This window comes from Ahaetulla prasina, chromosome 7, assembly GCF_028640845.1.
Source record: "Ahaetulla prasina isolate Xishuangbanna chromosome 7, ASM2864084v1, whole genome shotgun sequence".
Taxonomy (NCBI): Eukaryota; Metazoa; Chordata; class Lepidosauria; order Squamata; family Colubridae; genus Ahaetulla; species Ahaetulla prasina.
The window spans coordinates 66,486,350-66,509,669 of NC_080545.1; the positions used below are offsets into that span (position 1 = coordinate 66,486,350).

Here is a 23,320-nt window from a genome sequence, read left to right on the forward strand (position 1 = left end):
CCCTCCCCCCCCCCGACTTCCCAGAACAAACACAAGGTATAGTTCAAAAGAAAAAACAATCATTCGCTAAATTTTCCCTAACACAAATTATAATCCTCCCCTTCTTCTCAAATCCTAACTTCCCCCATACAAATCAAAACATCCTAATCATTCAAAAGCAATCTGATATCTCTTAATCTGATATCTATTTTGCGTATATTCAATCCATTTTTTCCATTCAGTTAGATATTTTTCTTGTGTAGTGTCTTTCAAGAAGGCTGAGATTTTAGCCATCTCAGCCAAATTAGCAACTTTCAATATCCATTCTTCTATTGTAGGTAACTCTTTTTTCTTCCAGTATTGTCCTATCAGTAGTCTTGCCGCTGTTATTAAATTTAAAATCAACTTAGTCTCAATTACTGTACAGTCCGTAATAATTCCCAATAAGAAAAATTGCGGTAGGAACTTTATCTTCTTTTTCAAAACATTTTGTATAATCCACCAGATCCTTATCCAAAAAGCCTTAATCTTCTTACAAGTCCACCAAATATGAAAATATGTAACATTATCACAATTCCATCTCCAACATTTCGCTTGCATATCTGGATACATACATGATAATTTCTTAGGGTCTAAGTGCCACCTATAAAACATTGTATAAAAATTTTCCCTCAAGTTCTGTGTTTGCGCAAATTTAACATTTCTAACCCAATTTTTTCCCCAAGTTTCCAAAAATATTGGATCTTAAATATTTTGTGTCCATTTTATCATACAATCCTTTATTAAATCCCTTTCAGAGTCTATTTCTATCAATACATTATACAATCTCTTTATATGCGCCTGAGTTTGAGTTATAATTTGTTTTACCAAGTTTTCTTCATTCTGCATGATACCAATTTTCTGATCTTCTTTCCACCTAGCTCATAATTGCCCATACTGGAACCAAGTATAATTTCTCCCTTCTTTTAATTGTTGCAAGGATTTTAATTGTAAATTACCTCTCTCAAAATATGTTTCTGTTCTATATTTATATTCTCTATTGCATGCCTGGGGTTTGCCCAAATAGGAATTTTATAAGTCAACTTGTAATAGTATTTCTTCCAGACACGCAGAAGAGCAATTCTTAACACATGGTTCTTAAAGGCTCTATCCAGTTTTTTATCATACAATAAATATGTATGCCATCCATATAGTAAATCATAACCTTCTATATTCAAAATCCTTTCCTCCGTTAAGTTAAACCAATCACTTATTACCGAAAGAGCAGCTGCTTCATAATATAATTTAAAATTGGGCATTTTTAAACCTCCCCTTTCCCGTAAGTCTTGAATTATTTTCATTTTAACTCTCGCTTTTTTACCTTCCCATATAAATTTATTAATTCCAATCTGCCATCCTTCCAAATTTTTATCCTTCTTAATTATTGGTATCATCTGAAACAAAAATAAAAATCTAGGTAAAACATTCATTTTAATAGCTGCTATTCTTCCCAATAATGATAATTGTAATTTTTTCCAACCGAGCATTTCCTTCTAAACTTTTTGCCATAATACCTCAAAGTTATTCTTATACAATTTCACATTTGAAGAAGTAATATAAACCCCTAAGTATCTGACCTTTTTTACAATTTCAAATCCTGTTGTTTCCTCTAATTTTTCTTTCTGTTGCCTAATCATATTTTTTGTTATCATTTTTGTTTTATTCTGATTTACTTTAAACCCTGAAACTTTTCCATATTGATCAATTATTTCCAACAAACATACACTTGAGTTTATAGGATTTGACAAAATAATCACCAAATCATCAGCAAATGATTTGTACTCTTTATACTCATGTTGTCTAATTTTAATTCCCTCTATCTCCTTTACCTCTCTTATTTTATCCAGTAATGGCTCCAGAGCTAAAATAAACAATAATGGTGATAGGGGGCACCCCTGTCTTGTTCCTTTCGCAATCTTAAAAACTTCTGTCAAACTACCATTAACTATTATCTGGGCTGTTTGCTCTCCATAAATCGTTCTAATCATTATTATAAAACAATCTTGAAATTGCATTTTATCTATTAATTTAAATAAAAATTCCCAATGCAGGCGATCAAAGGCTTTCTCTGCATCCAAAAAAATAAATGCTGCAGAAATCTGATTGTTCTTTTCTAAATATTCCAATAAATTTACAATCTGTCTAACATTATTCCCTATCTGCCTCCCTTTATAAATCCAGATTGATCAGTATGAATTCTTTGTTGCAGAACTAACAATAATCTATTTGCTATTATTTTAGCAAAAATCTTATAATCATTATTCAAAAGTGAAATCGGCTATAATTCCCAGGTTTAGAGCAATCCTGTTCTTCTTTTGGTATCAATGAAATGAAAGTAGTTCTCCTTGATGGGCATATTCCCCCTCCTAATTGTATCTGATTAAATAATTCCTTAAGTGGACCTACTATCTCATTCTGTAAATTTTTATAATAAATTGCTGTAAGTCAATCCGTACCGGGGTTTCCCCCCATTTTTAATTGTTTTATTGTCAAAATAATTTCTTCAGAAGTTATAGGCTGATTCAATTCTTCCCTTTGCTCTAAGGTTAAACCTTTAGCCTTGTACTCTTTCAAATATTTATCAATATCCATGTTCAAGATTGTATCTTTAGCATATAAATTTGTATAATATTCTAAAAAAGCTTTTTTAATTTTATCCTTTTGATATCTCTCTTTACCTTTATATTCTATTTTTTCTATAATATGTGCTTTTTGTTTTTTCCTTAAAATATATGCTAACCACCTACCAGGTCTATTTGCATTACAAAAAGTATTATGTTTAGCATACTGTATATTTGTTGCCATCTGGTCTGCCATTATCATATTAAATTGACTCTGTAGTATCTTTATTGCATCTTTTAGTTTTTGATCATGTGGATTATGTATTAATAATTGTTGTTTCTTTTGGATTTCCTCTTCTAAATACCTATGCTGTTTTTGTTTATTATTAATATATATTAAGACTCCTCTCATAAAGGCCTTACTCGCGTCCCAAACTATTTTTTATTGATGTTCCCCTATTCAAATTATCATCAAAAAAATTCTTTCATTTGTTTTTTACATTGATTTACATTATCTTCATATCTAAACAAATTTTAATTTATTCTCCAAGATTTTCTACCACCTTTTTCTTGTTGCAATTCCAACCATACTGGACTATGGTCAGATAAACACCTTGGAAATATCTTCATTTTCTTCACCCTAAGAAGCAAATCATTAGTGATTAATATAAAATCAATACGTGAAAAAGATTGATGCCTATCAGAAAAAAAAGTAAAATCTCTATCTTCAAGATTCCGCATTCTCCATACATCTCTCAACTCAAAATCTTCCATCATCTCAAAAAAAGATTTGGGCAGCTTTGCATGTGTAGGAATTTTCTTAGAGAGAATTCTCTTATCCTTTTGGGTATCTATTACACCATTCCAATCCCCTAGTATAATAAACGATTTATAATCCCAAAGAGTCAGTTTATCATGCAACATCCTATAGATTTTTTCTTGTTGCTGGTTAGGTGCATATATACCTATCAAGAGTGTCTTTTTTCCTTCTAACACAAGTTCAATAGTGATATATCTCCCTTGGATATCTGCTTCAATTAATTTGGCTGGTATATCTTTTCTCAAATATACCACTATACCATTTTTCTTATCCAAAGCTGAAGCAACAAAGTGTTTACCTAATTTTGAGTTTATTAGGTATTTTTGATCTGATAGTTTAATATGTGTCTCTTGTAAACAAATCACATCATTTTTAAATTGTTTCAAATAATGAAATATTTTTCTTCTTTTCTGCGCTGAATTCAAACCATTAACATTCCAAGTCAGGAATTTATTTGCCATCTGTGGCCTCACGAAGCTTTTGAGCAATCAGCTGAAGATCCTCACCCTTTGTCTTCGGCCTTGCTCCTCCCACTGCTTCTGCTTCTGTAGTAGAATCTTGACTTTTACTTTGAAGTTGATCCTCCTTTTCTTTACGCTTAGTAGCCGCCCTTGTCATCCTTTGTTCTTGTGGCTGTTCTTGGGATAATAACATCAAAGGGGCTTCCATACTCATTTGCCTCTCTTGCGGGCTTCTATCTGTTGCTTCGGGATCAATTTTCAGCACATTAAAAAGGAAATCTTTCGCTTTCAACAGAGTTTCAATACGATATCTCCTTCCCTGAAAAAGCACTGTGAGACCAGCTGGAACTTCCCATCTAAATTGAATCTGATGATTCTTGAGCTCTTGTGTAAAAAATATAAACTCTTTCCTGTCTTTTAACATCTTAGGGGGAATCTCTTTCAGAACCATCACCTCTTGTTCTGCTACTTGCAACTTTTTCTGATACGTGGCTTGCAGAATTTGATTTCTCATTGTTCTTGTCAAGAAATAAACCACAATGTCTCTTGGCAATATTTTTTGTCTAGCAATCCATGAGTTAACCCTATATACTTTGTCAATTTGAAAAGCAACCTCTTGTGGATCAAGTCCTAACCTTTCAGCCAAAGCTTCTGATAAAATTTTCTTAAGGTCCTCATCTTTTACTTCCTGCAAGCCTCTGATTCTCAAAGCCCCTTCCATCACTCTGTATTGTAACACCACCACCTGATCTTCATTTTTATCCACTTTTATTTGTAATTGTCCCATTTTATTTTCCAAATGCTGATTAGATTGATTAATTTCTTCCAGTTTCTCTTCCAAAACCTCCAAATTTTTTTCCAAACCTTGAAAAGCCATCAAAATATTATCTCTTATTTTTTTTATTTTCTTTCATTTCCTCTCTAGTCAGTTCAATATGATTCATAACTTCTTTAAACCTTTCTTCAAATATTTTTGTCTGTTCTTTAAACATATCTTCCATACCCACTTCAGAACCCCTTCTTGTTGTAGGCTTAGGTGGTTTAGAAGTCATTTCAAATTCCAAATTAAAGTTCAGTTATAAAGTCAGAATAAAGGATGTAAAATAAAAAAAAAAACTTTTTCTATCTTCTATCTTCCTTTCAATATAGGAGAGCTACCACTTTAACAGTCCACAAATACACTCTCCATTTGATTACACAAACAACTTCCAACTTTCACTTCCTCTCAGACGCCATTTTCAGCAATCTTAATTGAAACAATAGAAAGTTTCTTTTCTTAAAGGGTAGAAGTCAGTTTCATTACTTGCAATTCCAATGATCGATCACTTGTGTTTGTTCCATCTGCATCCAGAAATCCAAAGAAAAATCACTTGAGCAGAGGTGGACGCTTTCTTCTTTTCCAGCTACTGCAGGAGCGTGCTGGATTCGGAGCTCAGCGGAGTTATGCGGGACTCGACCCTCCGAGGCTTTACTTTCACAAAGCAAAGCCTCTGGGGAGTTCTATCGCTTTTCCGTTGCTCTTTCCCTTCCCTTTCTCCCAGGGAGGGTACTTCAAGCCGGCGAGCAGCTGATTTTAGCTGTTTTCGCCGGCTTTTACAATATCTCAGCATGGGGCGCTTTTGCAGGCGTCCAGCGAAGAAAGTGGCGCCACCGGAAGTCGGAAGATGCATGCTCTTAACTGCACACACTGTGGTCTGTGTTGGAGGAGGAGAGGCAGAGGAGCTGGGGGTGCTGATGCTTTGGGAAGGAAAGCGAAAGGCAATCTCCCTGAGCTTTTGTGGGCGAGCGCCGTTTTTACCAATGTGGATTCCTCAGGTTGCACCTCGCCTCTCCAGAGGCAGTTCCGAAATCAGCGCTTTGCATAGCATAGCAGGGAATGGGGGTGGGGGGTTGATTGGTCATTTGAAGGGGAAGGGGAAGATGCACCTGGATAAAATCTCCACTGTCAAGCGGGTCTCGGAGGACGTGGCTGACTACTTCTATAAGAGATACAGGGAGGACCCAGCCGGACAGGTGGGGGGGGGGCGCCTTCCTGGATGAGGCCGGCTTTGGCCCTGGCTTCTTTCTTGGTGTGATCCCCTCTGCTCTGAGGTGGGGAAAGGAGAAAGGAAGGAAAGGCGAAGGAATACCAGGCAGATGGAACTGCTTACAATATGCTCTTGCAGAGAAGGGAGGGAGCCTTCCAGCTCTGCAGGAGGTATCATCTCTCACACTGTTGCAAAGTTGCATTTCACCTCGCTGGTGTGTTGCCACATTTGTCAGTTTCCTCTGGTATGCAACCTGAGAAATCCACATTGTCAAAAGCAGCACCCGCCCACAAAAGCTCAGGGAGATTGCCTTTCGCCTTCCTTCCCAAAGCATCAGCACCCCAAACTCCTCCGCCTCTCCTCCTCCACCACCGATCACGGCACATGCAGTTAAGAGCATGCATCTTCCCCTTCCCCGTCAAACGACTGATCAACCCCCTGCCCCCATTCCCTGCTATGCTATGCCCAAATCCAAAATCCAAAATCCAAAATCATGCCGTGCGGCTGGCGCTGCCACCTGAAAATGCTTTCCTCCCTGGTTCCTCAAAGCACATTGGAGGGGAACCGACTGCCGCCTGAAACGTGGCTCTGCGAATTGCATCGGGCCAACAGGTGCCGGTGCTGGAAAGGAGGGATGTTTCGCTTTAGGGGCTACCAGGCACGGAGAGGGAGTGAAGTCATTGTAGCCATTGTCTGCCCTGAGCTGCCCACTGGGTAACCACAGGGGGAACCAGCTGTGAACTGTGGAGCCTGTCTTGTTCGCCGAAGCCGCCCGGCAGATTCCCCTGCCCCCAGACCAACCTGGAGAGACTCGTTCCTCAGGCTGTGCCCCAACCCTCCCCACACAGCATGAGAGGGGTCTCTTTGGGGAAAGCGAGTAGCAGCACCACTTTAAATGCTGGTAGGCAGACATAGAATTCTTTTTTTCTTGTTTTCTTGCTCCAAAATTAAGGTGCGTCTTATACTCCAAAAAATACAATAGAATGAAGTACTGCAGGTTAATTCTGCTGACTGCCAATTGCCAGCAATTTGCCAGTTTGAGTCTTGCCAGTTCAAGGTTGACTCAGCCCTCCATCCTTCAGAGGTTGGTAAAATGAACACCCACATTGTTGGGGGAAATATGGCAATACTCTTAGAAAGGGCTGTAAATTACTGTGAAGTGGTATATAGGTCTAAGTGCTATTCCTAAAGTTTGTATTACAGATAATTCCATTTTAAAAGACAATCCATTTGTTTATAATAATCCCAAACCTTTTTCTGGTAAATTATTCCACTACTTCCAAATGTGAGAACAAGCTGAATAGCAATTCTGAAGCTAATCATATTCCAATTTACATTGTGTTGCTTATTACAGTGATTAGATAGAATGGCTAACTGATAATTAATACTGCAAAATCAATTATGCAAAAATCAAAGCAGTGTATAATTAAGTTGAAACACTATTCAAACTCTTCTCAAAACTAAACAATATACTCAGTTCCTACTTGTAGTCACTTCTCATCCTGGCATACTAAAAGGTCACTAGAAATCTGGATTAAATGGGTAGGGTTGCATATCACCCCAAACTGCAATGTGCCATACATATTGTTTGGCTTAGCATTAAGTATGAATATAGCCAATCCTTTCTGCTGGAATTAAATAATTCTAATCAACTACTGATTAATGCCAATAAGATGGTTACTCATTCAAAACTGTTATTTTAAGCTAAAGATATTATTTTTTAAATTCATTAATTTTTTATGCTGCCCATTTCCCCTAGTTATAAAATTTATATTTGTTTTAATTACTTTTCTAAAAATTAAAATATTAACACTTTGCAAATTAAAATTTTAAAACTTTTTGAGACAAGGTCTTCTTATCCTGTCAACCACCTCCAGTGATAAGCACTCCCCTTAGGACTTCAAGCCAATTGGCAAAACAAAGTTTTAATATGCTTTTAGTAGGCCAAAAGGATGGGAGCAATTCCCACCTCTGATGATAGAGGGTTCCACACAGATGGGGCCAGGCTCTTTTTCTTGACCCTGCCTGTGGGAATTCCTTAGCAGACAGGAACTGTAGCAGGCCTCTTCTGCTGGTAAACTGGGGTGGGCTAGTCCCATTGGGGACTATATATAAAAGCATATTTTAATTACAACTTTGCTAAATTTCTGTTTTAAGAACTCCTCAAACAGTTTACTGTGATATTTTTTTGTAGATATGATAAAAAAGATACAGATATTAATACAAAATAAACAATGCATGTTAGAATAATACTGAACATAAAGGACGAATTATTTAACGTACATAAAAATAGTGAATTAAAAAAGAGAAATAACGATTTTTAAAACATTTGCCACAATATTGTTTAGTTACAAAGAAACCATGGCAACGAGTTGTTTTTGAGATTAAAATCAGTCCCAGTCTATGTCTTGGTAGAAAGAATACCATAGAAATAAGCAAGAATTGTTTTCATTCATTTGAAATGCAAAACAGCACATTTTGAGTCCTCCAAGAAGCCACCTTTTTATGCATTCTTTAGAGGTTCCCTTCTGGGATTATACTGCCAAAATTCAACAACAAATCCTCCCCCTCCCCGGCCAAGACCTGGTCTTGTACAAATTTATTCTTTCAATTTATTCAGGAAAAGGCTTAAAAAATGTCCCCAAGCACTTCTTTGGATCCAGTAAAACTAGTAATCCAAGGACTTCTCCTCACACCAGGAGTCCATAAATCCCTATTTATGCAAAATTGATACCCCCCCCCCAACCCCTGGCTGCAAAAAGTGAGATAATTTGTTTCCTATACATTTATTTGTGACTTTTTAGATTCCTAATTTTTTCTTATAGAAATGGCAGCAGCTTGTGTGGCATAATATTCTTGAATGAAAAAAGTCCTTTAAACATACTGTATCTATGTGTTTACTTTGGATACTACATGCCTGAGAATACCATTAACAAATATTAGCACATACATTTAGCAACACTGACTCCAACTGTATCTGATACTTCAATGTCTTTGATTGTTAAGAGTGCTCATTCTCCCTCCTGTTTCCTCTTTCCACACAGTTTGTTCATCTGCATGTTCAAATCAGACTAAATACTGTAACTCTAAAATCTGCTCTAAAATTAAATTCCTATATAAACACTCGATTGCTCTATTTAGAGGAGTGTCCTTATCAACCTCACAAGAACTTCACCTGCCATCCAGTTAAGTCTGTATAAGCATATACGTTTAAGCGTATAATTTAGTTCCACACAGCACTTCATATTAATATGTATGGATCCAAGACAGAGTCTCCATCAGCCAGCCTTTTGCAACTTGCATACTCTCAAATATATGGATTCAAACCTCCATAACTTCTAAGTCAAAACAGTTGCTGCTGACAATTCTGAAAGTTGGAAGTCCATGCATCTAGAGAAAACCCAGTTTGGACACTGGAAGAGGAAGATGAAAAGTAAACTTGATCAAGCATGGTGTTTGCTACTTCAAGGCAATTACAGTGGTTAAACACTCATATTTTCCTCCCCTGCTGTATCAGTAGGCTATTGTCCTGCAGTCCCGTTTAAGATCACCTAAGGTGAGCAAGAACAATTAACACCAAGCTGCTATGACAGTTTTGGATAATATTTTACTAAAGTCACTCAAGCAAAGGACTGGTTTCTTATATGCAGGAAAAGTGATGAGACAGCACCTTGTACTGACATCTAGAACTCACTTTGGCTTGTGGACTCTGATAGAATGGATAAGGTACTCTCTAGAACTAGTTACTTGAGATGGTTTACATCCATGGTCTCTAGCCACAGTCATCCCTATCTTCCAAAAAGGAGATCCCAGCCTAGTTGAAAATTACAGACCTATCTCTCTATGTTGTGTCTCATGCAAAGTAATGGAATCTATTATAAACCAATCCATTACATTCCACCTTGAAACAAACAACCTACTCTCTAATAAACAATCTGGTTTCAGAAAAAAATTATCATGTAACTTACAACTTCTCCACTGCAAAAACATACAGGCTACTAACCTTGATCAAGGAAAAGCAATAGATGCAATCTACATAGACTTCTGCAAAGCTTTTGATTCAGTAGTACATGATAAACCTCTCCTAAAACTAAAATCCTACAGCATTTCAGGACCTCTTCACAATTGGATAAATGCGTTCCTGTCAAACAGACAACAAGTGGTCAAAATTGGCAACGCTCTATCAAATCCTGTTCCTGTCAAAAGTGGCGTTCCCCAAGGTAGTGTTCTTGGACCAACGGTTTTCATAGTATACATAAATGATCTCTGTGCCCTTATCTCAAGTTATTGTGTTCTCTTTGCTGACGATGTCAAACTATTTAATACTACTAACAATACCTCTACCTTTCAAGAAGACCTTGAAAACTTTGTATCCGAATGGTCTAAAACTTGGCAACTCCAAATATCAACCAGCAAATGCTCAGTCTTACATATTGGAAAAAAGAACCCTAACAACAAGTATAAGCTTGATGGACATTACCTTACTGACGACCCCCACCCTGTCAAAGACCTTGGAGTTTTCATATCAAATGACCTAAATGCCAAAGCCCACTGCAACTACATAGCAAAAAAGACTCTAAGAGTTGTAAACCTAATTTTACACAGCTTCTTTTCCAAAAACTCTACACTACTAACCAGAGCATAGAAAACATTTGCCAGACCTATTCTTGAATACAGCTCATCCGTCTGGAACCCATACCACATCTCTGACATTAATACAATCGAACGCGTCCAGAAATATTTTACTAGAAGAGTTCTTCGCTCCTCCGAAAACAACAAAATACCCTATGCCACCAGATTTGAAATCCTGGGATTAGAAAACTTAGAACTCCGCCAACTCCGACATGACCTGTGTTTAACACACAGAATCATCTATTGCAATATCCTTCCTGTAAAAGACTACTTCAGCTTCAATTGCAATAATACAAGAGCAAACAATAGATTCAAACTTAATGTCAACCACTTCAAACTTGATTGCAGAAAATATGACTTCTGTAACAGAGTTGTTAACGCTTGGAACTCATTACCTGACTCTATAGTCTCTACTCAAAATCCCAAAATCTTCAACCAAAAACTGTCTACTATTGACCTCACCCCATTCCTAAGAGGACTATAAGGGGCGTGCATAAGAGCACAAAAGTGCCTACCGTTCCTGTCCTATTATCAAATTAACATAGTTATTGCATACTTTTGCTTATATATATATATTTCTTTTATGATGTGTTGTTGTTTTATGTCAATGTTTGTGTATACTGTTGTGACAAAATGAAATTAAAAAAAAAAAAAGTTCTCCTGAGATGTGATTCTGGGTTTGGAGTGTTGGTGAGAGATTGGCTTACCAAGTATTCCCTTGTGGATTCCTGCTGAATTCAATTGTTTCTGTTTATAAAACCGTATTATTTTCTAGGAACTAATTTTTTTTGAGTTTTCAACAATTAGTTTTAATTAAAAAATTCAAAATATACATTACTGTTATTTTAAAAGAGGAAACTAGGAAGTACTTACTAGGTTTTATGGCATTTGATGCACTGGAGGATCCATTTCCCCACGTGGTAGAAGTCCCTGCTTCCTCTACTTCACCCCAACCAGGACTGGCTTCATTTGGTTCACCCCAAGCAGCGGTACCATTATCTGGTGCAGGAGGTGTGCTTTTGTTCCAGACTAAATACAGAAAGAGTTTTAATTCTAGGCTATTTATTCAGTAATGTGCCTTTCTAATATTCACAACAAAATAGTCTCAAAATACAGGTTCGCCTTGACGTACAACCATTTGTTTAATGACTGTTCAAAGTTAAAACAGCACTGGAAAAAGTGACTTATGACTACATTTCAAACTTATGACAGTTGCAGCATCTGGGTTCATGTGATTCCCTTTTGCGACGTTCTGTCAAGCAAATTCACCAAGGAAGCAGATTCACTCGACAACTCTGTTACTAACTTAAAAACTGCAGTTATTCACTTAACAATTGTGGCAAAAAAGCTCATAAAATGGAGCAAACTCACTTAACAATTATCTTGCTTGGCAATGGAAATTTGGGGCTCAATTGTGGTCATAAATTGAGGATTAACTGTAAAGCTTTCTCTTTCTACACAGCTGGTTCTACTTTATCATATATCAGTTTTAATATCTATTCTAAACCCTACATTATTGTGCTAAATCAAGTAACAGTGTCACCATTACAGTATTACATTAAAAGTAGAGTATGATTTTACAGTTAATAGAATTCAATATAATCACAAACTGTGTGTAAGAGAGAGAGGAGGACTTTAGATAAGAATTCTCTGAATGAGATCAGAAAAATATTAATATAATATATATAGAATACATTATACCATGATCATATATAATCTATGTTATCCACAATTTGCTCAGAAAAATATGATTATGATAGTATAAATCTGTATATTGGCAAAAAGATAACATATTTTTCTCCATTGTCTTTCTGATACTAACTGTTCATTTAACAATACAATGCAGAAGAAACACTTAAGAACTTGGGTACATCTAAGTGGAATGTAATATGCTTTTTAACTCCTCTTTCTGATGTCTGGAAAAGCAAATTAATTAATTGGAATCACATACATTGCTCAAAGGTTCTCCACAGATGAAGTTATTAATATCAGACTCTATAACAAAATAATTACTATTACTGTTATGAATATTTACAAGCACGCAATCTATGTTATACTGGTAAATTGTGCGTGTTAATCTGATAGAACAGTTAGCCTTACAAGGACCAAACTGTTGGGTAGAACATTAGAAATCTATCCTTTTATGTTCATGCTCCCTTCTCCTAAATGAGAAGTAATTAGAAAAATTTAAATATCCAATAATTTGTAGAATATTGTATTTAAAAACCCATCTAACAATAAAAAGATGTGTAATCCTGGAGAAAATAGGTTCCAAGGATCCAACGAGTCCTAATCTAGTGGATAATCTATCTTCTGCTGCTCCTGTATTCTTCTTGACCAAGATTGTAACAAGGAGCTCAGTTTCTGGATTTTAATGTTTTATGAATTTTATTTATATTAACTATGCATTATGCATGTCTTAGAGATAGGAACATCACAGGAAACTGATTCTTTGTCTTACATGAACAAGGTTCTGGCAGAGTTTGGATCATTCTATTCTTTTTTAGAAGTTAAAGATAGTTCAGAATTCTCCTTCCTGACATATCAGATACAAGAATAAAATTGCCTATAAACAGTAAACATTTCATAATATGTTATATAAGACCACTGTATTCAAGCTTTATAGTCTGTTATTTCAAGGACACATTAGATGTATGGCGAACAGATTTGAAAATTATTATTACAATTTTATAATTATAACACTGGCCTCTGTGGCTCAGACTGCTAACACAGCTGCTTGCAATTACTGCAGGTTCTAGTCCCACCAGGCCCAAGGTTGACTCAGCCTTCCATCCTTTATAAGGTAGGTAAAATGAGGACCCAGATTGTTGGGGGCAATAAGTTGACTTTGTATATAAATATACAAATAGGATGAAGACTATTGCTAACATAGTGTAAGCCGCCCTGAGTCTTCAGAGAAGGGCGGGATATAAATGCAAATAAAAAAAAAATAGATCTGAATTTAGTAAGAAGATAAAACATTTAGCATCATCATGAGGATCATTAAAAAAAATTACCTGAGGCTGTTACTTTGCTTGGCCTTGGAGGAGGGTGGTTCTGTTCTCGTGAAGCTTGTCCACTTTGTGAGTTCTTGTCCCACAGATTCACATTCTTATAGTTGTAACTATTGGGGTCTCCCCATGCTGAGGTGCCATCATCAATATCCATTTTACGATTAATTGACTGGGGGGATGGTTCTTCCCAGCCACTGGGTTCTTCATCCTTTGAGACAGTTGATTGTGGCCCACTGTTCCAGTTAGAATTGGGTAGCCTTCCATTACCTGGAGGCTGTGGTGGTGGAGGTGGTGGTGGGTCCCAGGAACTGGGTGCCTCTGACTGCTGATGGTGCTGTTGTGGATTATTCCAGGAATTGGGTTGTCTACCAGTATCATTCCATGCTGGAGTTCTTTTATTATTATCCCACCCTGCTTTAGAAGAAGAGTTTGAATTTGCATTATTACCCCAAGTACCAATCTCATTCTGGCCAGCTTCACTCCAACCTGATATTGATTTGTTTCCTGAAGTTTCCCAATTGCCATTTTTTGTTTGGTCAACTTCTTCTCCCCAGCCATTCTTCCCAGAAGACCATCCCTGATTAGGTGGTCGCCCATTCCATCCTGGATCTTTGTTGGACTTCTCATTCCAAGATGTTGTGACTTTTTCATCTGGTCTTCCCCCTCCCCAGTTAGAACAATTGCTCTTGTAATCATTCCATCCTCCAGTGTTTTTGGGCTCTTTCCATTCTGTTGGAGTTGAAAGCTCACCCCATCCAGACTTGATTGGATTGCTTTGGCTGGGTGCATCTCCCCAGCCCCCTGAGTTCTTTGTCTGTATGGCAGAACTCTCCCACCCCTCAGTACCTTTATCAGACTTTCCTTCAGCTCTTGACATCTCTTCTATGTCCCAAACAGTATCTTGCTTGATTTGAGTTTGACCCCAACCGGTATTTGAAAGCACTCGGGGGTCTAAATCAGTCCTGCTTAATAAAGTTTGCAAAACCGCCTGACAATCAGGATGTGTAGGCCTGTATGATCGGCGTCCAGAATTGTGACTATCACTACTTCCTGCTTTATGGTTGCTTCCAGTGCTTTGACCTCCAATCTCACTTCCTGCAGAACTAGAAGATCGTCCCCAACAGGGAGCCTGGGAATTACCTTGGTTTTCAGGAAGCGGGTGGCCCCTTTGATTGTCCCATGCTCCAGTGCTAGAATTTGGTTGGTTTGGACCATTCCATTCACCAATCTTCAGTTCATCAGACCCAGACGGCTGTTTCCATTCTCCCTGAGACATCCCTGATGTCATTTTGTTCCCTTCATTCCATTTACTTTCACCAGAGTGTTGAGGGCCAACGGTCCAAGACCCATCACCCGTAGATCTATTATTATTATCCCAAGATTCATTTCTTGACCCATTTGATTTTTGAACAGAAGCTCCCTTCCATAAGTCTTCCCTATCCTTCCCATTGTTCCCATGATTTCCAGAATTACTTTGATTAGAAGCACAGTCCATTCCAGAAGGCCCCCTAGCTGTACCCCAAGACCCAACATTCCCAGTTTTTCTCTCTCCAGTGCTTTGTGAAGGGGTATCAGTGCTCCTGGAGGGGTTCCCAAAGCCCATTTCAAAAGACATTCCCTTATTCTCTACTGGGTTTGGTGAACTTAAGTTCAAGGATATAGCATTTCCATTTTTTGGTCCATCAGTGTTGTGGATTTGAGCATGTTCTCTGCCAGAGACAAAATTAACACCCGCATTTTCCATCTTTGACTGCTGTTCCCTAGAAGTCTGACCTGTTGTATTAATCTGTGCATTTGAACCACCATTATCAGTTTCTGAAGTCCCTTTCCTTGAATTGCCCTCCTGAATTAGTGCTGGCCAAGCAGATGGGTTGCTATTTGGGTTAAAGTTGCTGAAGCCAGGATTGGGGCCAATTCTATCCTGCCCACTCAAGTTTCTCCAGCTTGCTAGACTACCATTACTCTCTGCTGAAGGACTGGAAGATTGAACAGGTTTAGCCTTAGGGTCGGATTTCCAAGCCCCAAGATTACATTCATTACCAGAGCTTCCAGACTGGCACTGGTTTCCTTTTCCTTTGTTGCTACTGCTGCTTCCCAGCAGAGTGCTCTTCTCTGAGCCGGAGTTTGAGGCACTGTTGTTGTCTGTGGAGTTTTCGGAAGAAGACTCAGTATCTTTGCTAGCAATACAAGGCCACTCTTCCATGTCAGACCCGTCTACAATCACCTTGTCCCAGACGTGAGTAGGGTTGACATTGGTGCTGTTGGAGGACACTCCAGGACCCCAAGTGGAATTTGCATAATTTGAAGCAGCAGCACCTCCAGTTGTTGAATCTAAAAAGGCAACAAAGCAAATTATTCATAAATCCTGTAAGAGCTTAGGTAATATATATAGGTTTGCTGAAATGTTAAATGTTTCACAATCCTGTGAAAGACATTCTTCACTGCATATACTTCCTAGTTGGTTGGATGCAGACTATGGTACATGGGATTGCAAATTAAACACAGTTAAGAGAGATCCTAACTTGCATAGAATAGTTTGAAAGTGCTGGAGTAAAATTAGTATTGGTTGTGCTTGTATTATACTGCTCACAATATGCCAAAATGATTGGGTACTGTAAAAGTATTCTGCATCTAGTACAGGCACTGCTACAACTAGTAATCTAGTCTACACTTCTCTATATTGCTAGAAAGTGTTATGTGAAAGCCCAAATTAACTAAATCCACAATGAGTGCAGTGGAGGACAATATCTTTGGCTCACATGGGATATTAGGTTGTTTTATTTACTGATCATATTATATTGTATATAGCATAGAGTCCCCCTCTGAAGTAGATGGGTGGTTTAGAAATATGACATGTAAATAAATATTAAAGATTGCAAATGGTATTATAAGAAGAAAATGGTAAAGAAAATGAACCAGTGATTGGAATGGTGTGGACATGAATATCTGGAGAGAAATAAAGATGCAGATTAATTATAAATAAATAGTGTAAAGTGTTTTTCATAAAGTATGAAACGGTGCTGTATCGGTTGTTGTAGGTGTTATGAAAATAGATATCTATAGGTTGGTAATAAGTGTATGTTATATTCCAATGAATCATGATAACAAAAAAATTAGGTAAATCAGGTTTGGGTAAAATTATGCAAATTGTTGAATGAACATGACCCAAGGAGAAAAAAAATTCTGCTAGACAATTTAAATGGATGTGAAGGAAAGAAAAAGTTAAGAATGGGAATATTCTGTTTAAAAAAATCTTAGTTTGAATATATAATTTAACCATAAATCTATATATACTTATGAATATAAATTTAAAATTACAATTGTTATGCTGAAACCGGAGAATTAGTGAAGCATAAAATAGTGATGAGAAGTTCTGAATATGGGACAGAGTTATTTGCTAATGTCAAGAATGGATTTGGGAACAAAATCGACAGGAGGAAAACTATAATGAAAGTAAAAAAAGGCAAAAAAACAATATACAAATCTTCTATGAGAAGACAAATTAATATTCTATCAGAATGAAAGGGAGATATAAAGAAAAAGGATGGGACTTCCGGTGGCACCGTTTGAGTGCTGAAGATGGTCTTTTTAGACTGCCAGCCCCACGATCGCGTAGAGCCACTAAGACAGCGCAGATCAGCGGTCTAGTGGCTCGGAAACCTCTCCCTTGGGAGAAGAGGAAGAGGTGAGCAATCGGGCGGAGGTAGAGTTTCCTAAATAGCCCCAGGAATAATTCGTGGGGCTCAAAAGGTGAGCTCCCTAGAAGCCTGAAGAAGCTCCGAATCTGGGGGCGTCTCTGCACAAGCAGAGCAAAGCACCATGACCACCTCTGGGATCAATATTGGACTTTAATCGGATTCTAAAACAGACGGAGCAAAAACAGGAGCACCGGTAGCTGCAAGTAACAAATCCTAACTCCTTTGATACATTGTTTTTTGTTGAAACGAACTAAGAAAGCTAGAGGAAATGGCGCCTGTGCTCTAACAGGGCGTGAAAATGAAAGTTAAGGAAGTTTTTATTACTGTCGCTGGCGAGTAGCCTTCTTAAGGCTGCTGGATTTTACGTTTAATTGAAGAGAATTAATAGTGAGAAAAGGCTAAAGAACATTGAAAGGAAAAGATTATAGAACTGTGTCTAAGAAAAGAATTAAGAAACTGTTTTCACTGACTTTATTATTGCAAAGTATAAATATAAAAGATGGCATCTAAACAAATAAAACCTGGTCTTTCTAAAAGTGCTGGAGGTTCCCCAGCCCATACGCTGATCCAAAAACAGTGAATTTGGAAACCTTACAAGATTCTTTGAAAGAATTTATGAAGGAATCTCTGAAGGAAGCGCTAGAGTTGCAAACATCAGTTATTGAGGAGAAATTTAAGGAAATTACAGAGGAGATATCAGAAGTCAAAAATTTGGTTAAGGCAAGAAATAAAGACATGAGAGATGACATTGTGTTAGCATTTCAAGGTTTGGCAACAAATATGGTCCAGCTAGATGAAAGGGTGGAAGAAAATTAGTCAATCTAATTTGAATTTGGAAAATAAAATGGAGGAAGTTCAGACTAAGGAGGACAGAGCTGATGAAGAAATGATTTTGCTACAATATAGATCGATGAAATTTGCACTGAGAGTGAGAGGCCTGAAAGAAAATAAACAAGAGAATTTGAGAGAGATCTTTGCAGAGGCCTTTGCACAGATTTTGGAAGAATGATCAGCAGATCTTGCATTTCAAATTGACAAAATTTATCGTGTTAACTCCTGGGTTGCCAGACAGAAAAATTTGCCAAGAGATGTTGTGATTTATTTTACAACCAGAAGGATTAGAAATGAAGTGCTACAGGCATCGTACAAGAACAAGATTCAAATAACAGGCCAAGAGGTATTAGTGCTGAAAGAAATTCTACCCAAAATGTTAAGAGGTAGGAAGGAGTATGCCTTTTTGGTGAATGAACTGAGAAACCGACAGATGCAGTTTAGATGGGATGTTCCAGCTGGAATATCATTGATATACATGGGCCAAAGATATCGTCTCAATACAGTTTGGAAGGCAAGAGATTTCTATGTTACTGTATTTAAGGCTGGAAATCCACCATCTCCAGAAGCCAGGAGGAAGAAGGAGGGAGAAGGAATGCAGGCACAAGCTTAAGCTGTGGACGTAGCTGTTGATGAAAGTTTGCTGCATCTTCCGGATACATTTCAAATATCAGAATCCCAGGGAAAAATAGAAGAAGCAAAGGAACAAAGAATGACTCAAGCAGCTACTAAACGTAAAGAACAAGAAACAAAGAGGCGACAATCGCAAGTGATAACCCAAGATTTCACTAAAACAGAAGCTGTGTGGGGAGCAAGGCCGAAAATGAAGATGGGGGAAGATTTCCAGATGATGCTCCAAAAGCTTCAAGGAGCCAAGAATGGCAACTAAATTTTTAACCTGGAATGTTAATGGTTTAAATTCACCACAGAAAAGAAGGAAGATATTTCATTATTTGAGACAATTTAAAAATGATGTAATTTGCCTGCAGGAAACACAGATATTAGAATATCTGATCAGAAATATTTGATAAATTCTAGACTTGGCACTCATTTTGTTGCATTGGCACCAGAAAAGAAGAATGGTATAGTTATATATTTAAAGATAAGGGAGTTACGGTTCTAGGGGAGGGATGGGAGTTTATGAATAATTAGTGTATTTTAGCTTATGATTGGTAAATGCTATACCCTGTATTTGTTCTGGGAAGTCTGGGGGGAGGGTGGGGAGGGTGAAGGGGGTGGAGGGTGGGGGGGGAGAGAGGAGGAGGGTAATTACTTGTTAAAGTTGTGGTAAAACTTTTTAATAAAAAAAAAGACAGGATGTAGAAGCTGCTTGAAACAGTAAAGTACAGAATGCTACAGAAATGTGAGATTCAATATTAATATGATTAATGAAAAAGAATGCTTAGCGGAATGAGGACGGTAAAAGAGGCTTGGATGGGGAAAATGTAGGTAAGATAATCATTGCTGCAATACCTGAGAGAAAGTAATTGTGTAAGATTTAGACAAAGAAAAAGATTGTTGCAAGGAGTAAAGAGAACGAGGAAAAATCAGGAGACTATGCCAAGCAATGTTTACGGAAATTTTAAAAAACTGTTTGAAAAATGAAGCTAAAAAAAATAACCTCCAACAAAATGAACAAAATTAAAGATAAAACTCATGAAATTATTTGAAAGGAAGCTGAAGTGATGGAATGGAAGAATGCTATACAGGAGGTCCTTGAGTTATAACTGGTCACATGACCGTGATTTACGGCCCTTTTGCCCAAACTCGCCATTTACTTCCAGTTACCAGCAAAATGCCCCATAGAAAACAATGAGTTCATTTAATGATCGTGGATATGTTTAAGGACTATGATTTGCTGAATCACAGCTTCAAAAAGGTCATAAAATCAAGTTGGTCACAAGGATGATCCATTTTTGACATCAAAACTTATGACCATAATGGGAAGACTTCATTATGGTTATAAGTTGAAAACTACCTGTAAATATTAGTGTTCAAGAACAAATTGATGAAAAGGAAATAATCCCACTTGTGAGAATGTTGAAAAACAGTAAGGCTGCAGATGTTAACTGTTCAAAATTCTGAAATATGCATATGGCTTCCTTTTGCAGTGGACCTACAACCAAAAGAAAAAAGTAAGGTACCAGGCTAGAAAGGCGGGAGTTCATATCCCGCCTTACCCATAAAAGCTGGCTGGGTGACTGGGCCAGTCACTTTTTCTCATTCCCAACTCAACCGGGGTTTTTGCTATGAGGGAAAAAATAGAAGAATGGTGTGTTGAATATGTTCGCTGCCTTGAATTATTTGTAAAAATAAAAAAGGCAAGACACAAATAAAATAAAAATGAATTAAAAATACATGCGTCTGTTCATTATCTTATCTGGAAATCAGTACTATGTGAAGAGAAACTATTGAATGCAACAAGAATAAAGTGCTTAAAATGTGATTAATTCCCAAGTCCTGTTTTGAAAACAACTAGAAAAAGACCTGGTCAATGCTTATTTAACAGTTCTGATTGGCCCAAGAATGGTTGGCTCTTGCCTTGTCAGCTTCAGTCCTTATAACATGCCTATGGGTTTTTTGAGAAAGTAGATTACTTACAGCATGAGAATTGGCTACTAATATTTTCATGCTTGATTCTGAAATAATACTTATCCTGGAAATGATCAAAGTGCTAAGAAGAAAATCAAATATTCCATTGGAGAAAAGCAATCTGGAATACAACGTATCTTACTTACCATAAGGAAGAAAATTTCTATTTTATTTTTATTGGCTTAAATCTGTGAAAGCGAACAGGTGAATGGAAGACCATAATATCTATGCACCACTAAAACTCTCATTGTCTGTCTATATCTTTAATTAATCCAAAGAGTGCAACAGAGCACACCAATTTTTGAATCAAGGTGTCAATCCTCTAACTTAAAGATGTGTGAAAAATCTGGGACCCATTACTCCTGTGGAATTGGAATTTCCAAGATCTTCAGACCACTTTTATTTCCAAAGTTGTGGCTCCAGTGTCCCTGCAGTTATGTGATTGTGGTTTCTGATGTTCCCTGCCAGCTTCCCACATGCTAAGTCAATGGGACAGCTGGCAGGAAGTCAGAAGACACTCCTGACCCACAGTGGTTATTTTTTGCCTGTCTGTGGCCATTCTGTTTATCTGTTTACATACGATAAATACTGACTTATTATTGGCAATGATACCAATGGGTGTTGTTGTATGGAACTCACAAAATATCTCCGCTGGGCTGCATTTGAAAAGGCAGTTTCAGAATACCTGGATCGGAATAGCACCTGTTACTGAATGCCCAAGCCTTACAAATGGCTTCATCTTAATTCTAACAGTTTAAAAAACAATGATTACATCAGGCCTAACCCTAGGTTATGAATAAAATTGAACTATTTTGTATATATTTAAGGCTTTCTTACTTGGCAGATGCCATATAAGAACAATTAGCAAAAAAGCAACAATCCAAATACGAACCAAGTCTAGGAAGCTGTCTAGCAGCAAAGAAACTCTTAGTAGAAATTGTCATAAGACCTTCATAAATGGCATTACTGTTGGGTCCAGGGAGCCCCATGAACCAGAAGAAAAGCAAATAATTCAATGCTAGATGAAGTAAAACTGGATGTCACAATAGCCCTAATAGTGCAGCTAAAATTTAGTTTGGACACATGAGAAAGCAAGAGTCACTGGAGAAGATCCTGATGCTTAAAGAAAAAAAATCAAAGGCAATTAATGGTAAAGGCTGACAAAAGATAAAATGATTAGATGCTATCACTGATAGCACAACCAGGAATTTATAAGAATTCAAAGCAGTTTCTCACAGAAAGTCTTAAGAAAAATTATGTCTTTTAGGTCTCATGTTGGGTCTGATTGTCTTTATTTACACAGTTAACACCGTTACGTGACCCTGAAGCAAGTAACTCACATACTTTCCTTTACAAGACTTACGTGCAAAATGAAGTAGGTAGATACACAAAACTTACCTATCTTAACTTCACAGCAATTATTAAAAAACAACAAGCAACTATAACTTCGGAGGCAGGCTAATGCAATTCAACCTATCGTATTCCATCTGAATATGTTCAGTGCTTGTTTCTTCTAAATATTCACATAATCCGATCTGGCCTAGCCATTAGCAGTGAAGACTGGACCTCACTGCTGTGCTGGCTCAGCTGGAAAGATTTGGACGAAAAAAATGTCCAATCACATTTATTTATTTATTTGATTTCCAATCACATGTTGCAAAACAACTTAAATACAATGCCCCAGGCACTCTGTGAGATATCTTGAAAAAGAAACATTTTGTTTCATGCTGGAAACAAAAATGTTTCTTTGTTTTGACTTAAAAACTATGACAGCATTACAAATTCTAGTGACTGTGCTGTATCAACATGAAAGTTTATTTCATTATAGAATGTTCAATTTTATTATGGTTCTTTCTCCTGATAAAAACAAACCTCTTCTGGGCATGTGATAATTTTAATATGTTCATTGGTTTTGGTAACAACCTGATCTAGTATCAGGTTATTTTTGAATTCATATGAACTAATATTTACATTTTCAGGTTCAGAAGATTCCAAATCTCTGACCTGAAATCAGAATAGTTTGAAATTAGAATGTTTTTTTCACTTCCCTCTAAGGAAATATGCTGGAAAACTACCTACCTAGTTTTATGTGAATTATTAAAGTAAAAACTTTCTAAAAATATTTATTAAAATATTTATTTGATTGGTATTCTGTCTTGTTACCAATGACTGTGATTCTCCTTCAAAGGTTGCCAGAGATTTCAGGATATAAATGAGTAAACAAACAATCAATTTCTAAATTCAAAATACACAAATATATGACATAGCACAGACAGCAAAATGCTAAGCAGAATGCTAATGGTTTCATACCGGTTGCAGTCCCACTGTCACATGGCAGTAGCACTCCTGTTACTGGTTGTGCGTTGTTTGGATTTGCTCCAGGTGCTGGAGAGGAAGTAGGCCCTACTCCACTTCCAAGGAGCATACAAGATGGCGGAGGGGGCTGCCCACGTTTCAATAACACTTTGTGGTCCTGCTGGCAACGAAATCGCGGTGGCACCTCCCGAGGCATGTAGCGGGCAGCGCTTGGCGGTTGACCATTCGGCACTGCCACCCTTTTGGCATTATTGCCACCATTTATAGGTGGCGATGGAGAGCTGCCAATTGGGCTGGCGGTCACTGGTTGGCTTAAACTTGTTTTTGTCGCTTCGGGCACTATAATGAAA

General features: G+C 37.3%; 1 protein-coding gene across 10 annotated transcripts in view; it reads right to left on the minus strand.

Annotated features, from left to right (window-relative positions):
- The window catches only part of TNRC6B (trinucleotide repeat containing adaptor 6B), a 132,904-nt gene that overhangs the window by 34,555 nt on the left and 75,029 nt on the right, over positions 1-23,320 (minus strand). For all 10 annotated transcript variants that reach the window (XM_058190408.1, XM_058190415.1, XM_058190417.1 and 7 more), the window contains 3 exons: positions 22,965-23,309; positions 13,537-15,864; positions 11,393-11,548 (listed from right to left, as the gene is read on the minus strand). In XM_058190408.1, coding sequence (XP_058046391.1) covers positions 11,393-11,548; positions 13,537-15,864; positions 22,965-23,309 — 2,829 coding nt within the window. The remainder of the gene's footprint in view (positions 1-11,392; positions 11,549-13,536; positions 15,865-22,964; positions 23,310-23,320) is intronic.